At 58.8% G+C, this 7816-nt stretch overlaps 1 protein-coding gene across 4 annotated transcripts; it reads left to right on the forward strand.

Moving 5' to 3' along the window:
* The first annotated feature begins 246 nt into the window (after positions 1-246).
* Positions 247-7249, forward strand: ULK3 (unc-51 like kinase 3). 4 transcript variants are annotated; one of them, XR_006724971.2, is made up of 16 exons: positions 247-473; positions 1123-1263; positions 1348-1468; positions 2015-2119; positions 2859-3002; positions 3226-3308; positions 3800-3955; positions 4123-4228; positions 4443-4483; positions 4720-4822; positions 4960-5024; positions 5111-5189; positions 5279-5443; positions 5705-5752; positions 5896-5962; positions 6076-7249. XR_006724971.2 is itself a non-coding variant. In XM_010955245.3 (16 exons), exons 1-16 carry the CDS (start codon positions 372-374, stop codon positions 6090-6092), a joined length of 1419 nt encoding a protein of 472 aa, XP_010953547.1. In that variant the 5' UTR covers positions 248-371; the 3' UTR covers positions 6093-7249. The 4 variants fall into 4 exon arrangements, 3 of the variants coding, with proteins under 3 accessions (XP_074209991.1, XP_010953547.1, XP_074209992.1); XM_010955245.3 differs by having other exon boundaries at positions 248-473; positions 5279-5319; XM_074353890.1 differs by lacking the exons at positions 5896-5962; positions 6076-7249 and having other exon boundaries at positions 5279-5721.
* Positions 7250-7816: the final 567 nt, after the last annotated feature.

The raw sequence follows: 7816 nt of genomic DNA on the forward strand, positions 1-7816 counted from the left end.
CCCATTCATGCGGGCGGTCTTTAGGACTGTCCCAACCTGGTTGGGATTCCCCGGCTGACCTCTTCTGGCCTCTGCTAACTTCCTTCTCGGGCCTCAGGATCCCCAAATGGATCTTGCGGGTACTGGCAGGTCATGTGATTTCCAGTGCGGGTGGAGGCGAAGGAAGCGACCAGAAGCAGCACCTGCAGGGGCGGGGCGCGGGGGGCTGTGGGAAGCCCTGCCCCGCCCCTCCCACCGCGCTGCACTTCCGGCGGGCGGCGCTGGGGGCAGCGTGGAGTCCGTTCGAGCCGCCGCGCTCTCCCGCTCCGCTCCGGCCGGAACCCGGCGCCGGGAACCAGGAAGCGCCCGGAGGCGGGCACTGGGCGGTCGGGATGGCGGGGCCCGCCTGGGGCCCCCCGCGGCTGGACGGCTTCATCCTCACCGAGCGCCTGGGCAGTGGCACGTACGCCACGGTGTACAAGGCCTATGCCAAGGTGGGTGCGGGGCGCCCGGGGCTTCTGTGCGAGGCAGGAATCCGGGTCTCGGGAACTTCTGAGGGCCTGGCCCCTAGGCCTGCCGGACCCTGAGCAAGACCACGCGGTGCCGGGCGGGGAAGCCAGAAGAGGTTAGAGATGGCGTGAGAACAGCTCGGGTCTGCCCCGTGCCAGGCAGACCTTCCGTGGAGGAGGTAGGAGGTGACCGCCACCGATAGGTCTTCAAAACACATACGTACACACACCCCTGTTTTGTGTGGAGAGGCAGTGCCAGTGGCTGAAGAATAGGCTCAAAACGGGTAGGATACATCCTGTGGGCTGGGAGGAGTCTGGGGCAGGGTTCTAGACAGCTGGACCCACTTAGGAAGCAGAGTGGGCAGTTTAGAACACTGAATGACATACCTTAGCAGGGGCACTCTAGAATACAATGAAAGGAGAGGCTGTGGACCAGAGAAACCAGGGTGGTGGGGAAGCCAGGATTCCAGAATCAGGCCTTATTGGCCTGAGTAGGGGAAGCTGGGAAGCCTGATGCTGGTGTGAATGGGTAGGCCAGTGAGGTGGGGAGGGGCAGAGGGAACCAGAGCCCTAATGGCCACAAATGGTCCATGGTCTCCTCAAAACAGAGCCCTCAAATCTCCTGTCCCCACAGAAGGACACTCGCGAGGTGGTAGCCATAAAGTGTGTGGCCAAGAAGAGTCTGAACAAGGCATCCGTGGAAAACCTCTTGACAGAGATAGAAATCCTCAAGGGCATTCGACACCCCCACATTGTACAGCTGAAAGACTTCCAGGTGTGGGCCTGGGGTGGGGTCATCCCCAAAGAGGGCTGGAGAACGGACACCGTCTTCTAGCCTCCTCTCTGCCTCTCACCACAGTGGGACAGCGACAACATCTACCTCATCATGGAGTTCTGCGCGGGAGGTGATCTGTCTCGCTTCATCCACACCCGCAGGATTCTGCCCGAGAAGGTGGCTCGTGTCTTCATGCAGCAGTTGGGTAAAAGCCTCTGACCCCAGCTGGACACTGCTTCCCATGATCTCTGTCCTCCCACCGACCCTGCCACAGGCTTAGAGTCCTGGCACTCTTAGCAGTTGCCTCCCATCCCAATTGGAATTTTTAGGCTCATCCTTCCTATTTACCTATCTCTGACTTAAAGATGCTGTGAGAGAGACAAAGAGGAGCCCCATCTGTGGGGAGTCAGGCTTCCACGTGTGAAATGTATTGTAAGGACCTCCTAGAACATTCCAAAGACCCAAGAGGTTTACCAAGAAGAAGAGCAAGAGCCCAAAGGGCTGGGGGCATCCAGGAGGCTTCTAGAAGAAGGGGAGACTTGTGAAGGGGTTTAAGAGAGGAAAGTGGTCACTCAGGGTGGGAGTGGGGCAAATTCCTAGAAGTCATAGGAGCCTGGTGCTTGTATGTAAAGCATTTGGTGGACCAGCCAGGCCATACCTGGGGTTGTGCAGGCTTGAAGAGGCAGGTATAAGCTTGGGGAGGGAGAAGTGGGCTCCTCTGACCTATCTCTGCATGGGTCCTACTCCCCAGCTAGTGCCCTGCAGTTCCTACATGAACGGAACATTTCTCACCTGGATCTGAAGCCACAGAACATTCTGCTGAGCTCCTTGGAGAAGCCCCACCTTAAACTGGCAGGTGTGAGTCTGGAATAGCAGGTGTGGAGGTTTGGAGGGTGGGTGTGCAGAGGCCTCCTTCTGCCTGGGCTCACTTGGCAGCCCTGGTTCTCATGGAGCCCTTTATTGAGTCATCAAACAGCGATAGACTGGGAGTTCCAGGGATGGACCCCATCACCAAAAGGTAGGGCCTTTCTCTGGCTACCCACACTCAACTCCAGCAGTGTTGTGAGTAGGGGTCAGGCTCAATGTGTGAGCAGTCAGGGTTCAGTGTGTGACCACGGTTAGGACTTTGTCTGCCCCAGGATTGGGGCTCAAATTATGACTCAATCTGTGGCAGTGTTGGAAGGTGTGAGGTGGGAAAGGGGTGGTTGTGGCCCCTGAGAAACTTTAAAGAAGAACTGACTTGAAACTGGAGGCCAGAGAGGCCCACTGAGCCCGGTGGGACAGTGAGGGAGGGTTCTAACCCCTAGGGAGCCCTTATTCTCATTGCTGGTGTGATCAGGGTGGGCTTCCTGGGAAAAAGGTGCCTGAGGGTGCTGTGCAGGAGGGGTAGGATTTACAACCCCAAAGGAAGAGGTAAGAGGGTGTTCCAGGCTCATAATGAGAGAAACGGCATGAGCAAAATAGGGAAGTGGGATTAATCCTGCTGAGTCTAGAGGGTGGGAGGACCCCTGCCCTGGGGCCCAGGGTGGGGCTGTAAAGGCCAGAAACGGAGGCAGCTGGAATTCGAGCCCTGCCGCCTGGCCTCTTGCCTGCAGACTTCGGCTTTGCACAGCACATGTCCCCCTGGGATGAGAAGCATGTGCTCCGTGGCTCACCCCTCTACATGGCCCCCGAGATGGTGTGTCAGCGGCAGTATGATGCCCGTGTGGATCTCTGGTCTGTGGGGGTCATCCTATACGGTGAGAGCTCTGTCCCCTGCCCCCTGCCCCCTACCCCTGGAGGCCTGCACTGTGTGTCCTCAGGCAAGGCCTCTCTGGGCCACTCCCGAAGGGCTTTAATGAGGATGCTGACTCCTGCCCTGGGCCCTCTGTTCTGAGGGGTGTCAGGCCCCCTCTCCAGGATTGGGCCAGGCCAGGCTTGACCGTATTCCCTCCCAGCCTGCCCTCTGTCTCCCTTCCACAGAAGCCCTCTTCGGGCAGCCCCCCTTTGCCTCCAGGTCGTTCTCGGAGCTGGAAGAGAAGATCCGGAGCAACCGGGTAATTGAGGTGGGTCTGGCAGGGCCTTGGCAGCTGCCGGGGGGTGGAGGGCGACGGAGCCCCAAGGTGGAAGACCTCACTGCCACCGTCACAGACTCTAGGCCACCTTCATGGAGCTGGGGCACGCTCTAGCCTGAAAGTCAGGGTCCATTCAGTTCCAGAGGCCCAGATCAGCCCGCAACAGGGAGCAAAGGGCCTGCCCCACAGCCTGTTACAGGCGCCCCGTGGGGAGAAGGCCAAAGCAGACCTAGGCCCAGCCTTCCCGGGAGCGTATTCCAGAGAGGGGAAGAGATTCTGCAAAGGGTTCCACGACAGCCACAGGTTCCAGTGAGGGTGTGGGCTGGAGCCTCGAGGAGAAGGCTTGGCTCTCTCTGGCTGTAACACTCTGACCTGTCACTGTTCCTCTGGTCTCACATTCCCATCTGTCAAACTTGTATCTCTGGGGCAGGGTGGTTCTGACAGGCCAGAGCCTAGTGTGATTGGTAACCCCCTCCCTCCAGCTCCCCCTGCGGCCCCCGCTCTCCCAGGACTGCCGGGACCTGCTGCAGCGGCTCTTGGAGCGGGACCCCAGCCGTCGCATCTCCTTCCAGGATTTCTTTGCCCACCCCTGGGTGGACCTGGAGCACATGCCCAGTGGGGAGAGCCTGGCACGAGCAGTGAGCAGCCAATGGAGATGGGTGGGCTGAGGGTGGGTTCAGGGTTTTATCTTCCCCTTTCAGTGGTGACCAGGCCAGGAAGCAGAGGGTGGACTCAGGGCATCCCCCCTTATTGGGAGCATGGTGGGTGGGCATGACTCCTGGTCTTCTTGTCCCCTGTGCCCCAGACCGCCCTGGTGGTGCAGGCAGTGAAGAAGGACCAGGAGGGGGACGCCGCGGCCGCCTTATCTCTCTACTGCAAGGCTCTGGACTTCTTCGTGCCTGCCCTGCACTGTGAGTGCCAGGCCGGGTGCAGCAGGGGTGGGGTCAGCCACAGCTGCAGTGGGTGGATTGCATAAGCAGCTCCCCATCCAGAATTGTGTGGGAGACAAGGCAGAGGGTAAATCTGGAACTTAGTGCTTTGGGGGATTCCAAAGTCCAGTGAGTTTGGTGTAGGGCAGAGGTCTCCTCGCCCTAGACTCCTCATATAAACCCCTACTTTCTGCAGATGAAGTGGATGCCCAGCGGAAGGATGCAATTAAGGAAAAGGTGAATGAGTGAGAGTCTCCTGAGGAAATGGGTGAGGGATCCTGGGGCCTCCGGGGACTGGCTCTCTTAGAGGAACTTCTCTCGCTGGGAAGGGGTCAGGCCAGCCTCAGTTGACCCCTGATGTTATACCTTGGGGCAGTCACTGAAGACCCAGAGGGAGAACCTGGAGGTGGATGCCAGCGAGGGTTGGGGGAGGGGAGGAGGCAGCCCTTCCTCAGCGCCTCGCCCTCCTGCAGGTGGGGCAGTACGTGTCCAGGGCCGAGGAGCTCAAGGCCATCGTCTCTTCCTCCAATCGGGCCCTGCTGAGGCAGGGGACCTCTGCCCGAGACCTGCTCAGAGGTAGACCCCAATCCTGGCTGACCACCAGTTCCCCAGCAACTTCCCTCCAACCTGAGGGGGCGGCAGGTTGGGGTGGGCATCCTGTGATGAAACAGCAGGCCGCTCCCCTCACCCTGAGCCTTTGCCCATCATCCCAGAGATGGCCCGGGACAAGCCGCGCCTCCTGGCTGCTTTGGAATTGGCTTCAGCTGCCATGGCCAAGGTCTGTACCTGATGGAAGGGGTCTAGATGGGGCAGGGAGGAATCCAGGTCATGATCCTAAATGACCTGGTATCCCTGTGGCTGCAGGAGGAAGAGGCTGATGGGGAGCAGGACGCGCTGGCCCTGTACCAGCACAGCCTTGGGGAGCTGCTGCTGCTGCTGGCAGGTGAGGCCCCCCACGGCCTGTCACCACACTCCCCCCAGCCCCTGGCTGCCCTGCCCTGCCCTCACCGTGTGCCCTTCCTCTCTCTGCAGCGGAACCCCCCGGCCGGAGGCGGGAGCTGCTTCACACTGAGGTACCCACTGGGGTTGGGAGGGTTAGAGAGCTTCCTCTTACCCATTTGCCATGCTCCCATTTGGGGGCGCCTCTCGGGTTCCCGCAGAGTTATCCAGGTCTGGGAATCAGACTTCATAGATGTGGTAAGTCAGTGGCCCCACGTATTCCATAGGGCTCAGGTGCTTGGGTCAGGGCAAGGGGACAGGCAGGATCTGGGAACTCAGCAGCAGAAAGTCTGCTGGGCTGCTGCAGTTGGAAGGTTTCCTGGAGGAAGGAGCAGATAAGGACTCAGAGATAAGTTGTTCTTATGGGGCAGAGGGTTCTGGAGAGCATCGGGAGTGAGGAGGAGCTCAGTGTGAAGGCCCCTCCTCACCCTGCACCCATGGGCGTGTCTTCCTCGGCAGGTTCAGAATCTCATGGCTCGAGCTGAATACCTGAAGGAGCAGGTCAAGGTGGGCACGTGGGGGCCCCACTGGGGCAAAGCTGTGTGGGTCCTGCTCCTCTCTGCCTGTGGCTGTGTGTCCCCTGCTCCCCCTGTGTGTGTTTCTGTCTGAAGGCCTCCCCATCGCTTTCTCTGTCCTTTTATGTTCCACAGATGAAGGAGTCTCACTGGGAAGCTGAGACCCTGGAGAAAGAAGGGCTGTCAGAGTCTGTTCGGAGCTGTGAGTCCTGCCCTGGGGTTACCCGCCAAGAGGGGTGCGGGCTGGGGCAGCCATGGATTCTGCTTCTTTTGGCAGAAACCTGAGACTGACCCTCTCTACTTTGCCCTCCGCAGCTTGTACCCTGCAATGACTTCGAAGGATGATTGGACAGGTGGCTGGGACTTGGCCCCGGCTGACACCCAGAATTCTTTTAGCCCTCTGCAGCCCTGCAGAGCAGGCTTCCTGGGGCAACTCTGAGAACGCCCACGTCTCAGGATCCCCAGCACTCCTCGGGAGACTCTCCACCATCCAGAGGATCTGATGTCCCACAGTGTGTGCTGGGAGCACTGGGAGAGGAGAGCAGGACTCTGAGAAAAGAGTGTTTTCTTCAGGTGACTTTTATTATTTGGCGGTTGCTGGGCTGTGAGCCTGTTGATTTCAGGGCGTCAGGCATCTTCTTTTGGCTCTCAGAGGAGGGTGAGGGGCCCTCTGCAGGGCCGTTGTGCTCTTTCCCCTCCCTGCCAGCAGGCAGCTGTGCTCCGTGCCCACCCCATCCTTACTGGGAGCCTTTATTGCAACTCACCTCTCTCCTTGCACTGGAACGGGGCACTTCAAGACCCCTCAGGGACCACTCACCCCACTGTATGCACTCAGGCCTGCAGAACTCACCAGTCTTCCTGGGAGCTGACTCCTGCCCGCTCTCTTGGTGGTTTAAGATAATCGTTCATGCATGAAAATATATCCTTTGTAGAGGTGGGGCGAATTTGAAAAACCCACGCCTTTTTCTTGCCCTGGCAGGACACAAGGGGAGGGGTCCTCAATCCTCCTCTCTCCTACCTCCATCTCTCTTTGGGGAACACCCCTAGTTGCCACAGAGCTGGTCCTGGCCTGGGAAGGGGAGGCATGGGGGCTGCCTGACCCGGCAGCCTGTAGGGGACCCAGTGATCCAGGAGGCCTGGTTCTAGGTCTGACACTGCCGCTGCTCCAGTGTGTGACCCCGGGCCAGCCCCTTTCCCTTTCTGGGCCTGGTCTCCCCATCTCTTCAATGAGACTGCTAGTATCTCCTTAGCACCCCTCCATGGGCTTGTAGGAGAACAACTTTAATCTGACTATAATCTGGGAAGAATGTGCACAACTGGGGTTATTTAGGGGTTTCCTTTAAAAAAAAAATCAGAGAGGGGTTAGCAATTTCCAACCCTTCTTCCCTTAAATGCCTCCTTGGGGCAACAGTTGTCTGCCTTCCCTGCAGGAGGCTGGGTGTAAAGAATGTAATTCATGGTTTTTCTATTAAATTATTTTCTAAACTTTCGCTTCTTTTGCTCTGGAAAAAAACAGGAGAGGTAGCTAGCCTCTGTTCACAGACCCAGGCTAGAGGGGCCCCAGGAAAAGCTGGGTGACCTGGGGGAGGGCTGGGAAAGCCACAAGGTGGTGGGGGAGTGAGAACCAATCTGCCTCCTGCTCTCAACCCCTGAGGGACCCGGGAGAGCCAGGCTGACCAGCCACCAGTCCTCCCACCACTCAGGAGACCAGTGTGGGCTCAGGCAAGGCCCTTCCTCTTTGCACCTGGAGGGGGTTTCGGTGGCAGGAGGGCAGTCCCGTAAAACCTGTGCGTTCCGCACTGCCCACCCCCTTGCCTCAGACAAGGTCCCTGGCCCCCGTGCCCTCTTACCCTGAGCCAGTGAGTGGACAGTGAGCTAGACTGGGGAAAGGACATCCTCTGTGGTGTCTTGGGCTCATGCCCAGCCCCCAGGACCTCCAAATTGAGGTGGTCTCTAGCAGCCCTCTCCCTCATCTCACCCCAGTCTTGGTCTGAATGGCACTCAACTTGGGAGCATCTTTGGGGACTTAAAGTAGGGGGCATTCACCCCTCAGGCA

Source organism: Camelus bactrianus, chromosome 27 (genome assembly GCF_048773025.1).
Source record: "Camelus bactrianus isolate YW-2024 breed Bactrian camel chromosome 27, ASM4877302v1, whole genome shotgun sequence".
Taxonomy (NCBI): Eukaryota; Metazoa; Chordata; class Mammalia; order Artiodactyla; family Camelidae; genus Camelus; species Camelus bactrianus.

Bases quoted from the DNA above. Each gene is read 5' to 3' on its own strand.
- ULK3 (XM_074353890.1), top strand. From the start codon at position 372: ATGGCGGGGCCCGCCTGGGGCCCCCCGCGGCTGGACGGCTTCATCCTC. The intron at 1,264-1,347 runs GTGTGGGCCTGG...CTCTCACCACAG, and splicing joins TACAGCTGAAAGACTTCCAG to TGGGACAGCGACAACATCTA. The intron at 3,309-3,799 runs GTGGGTCTGGCA...CCCTCCCTCCAG, and splicing joins GGAGCAACCGGGTAATTGAG to CTCCCCCTGCGGCCCCCGCT.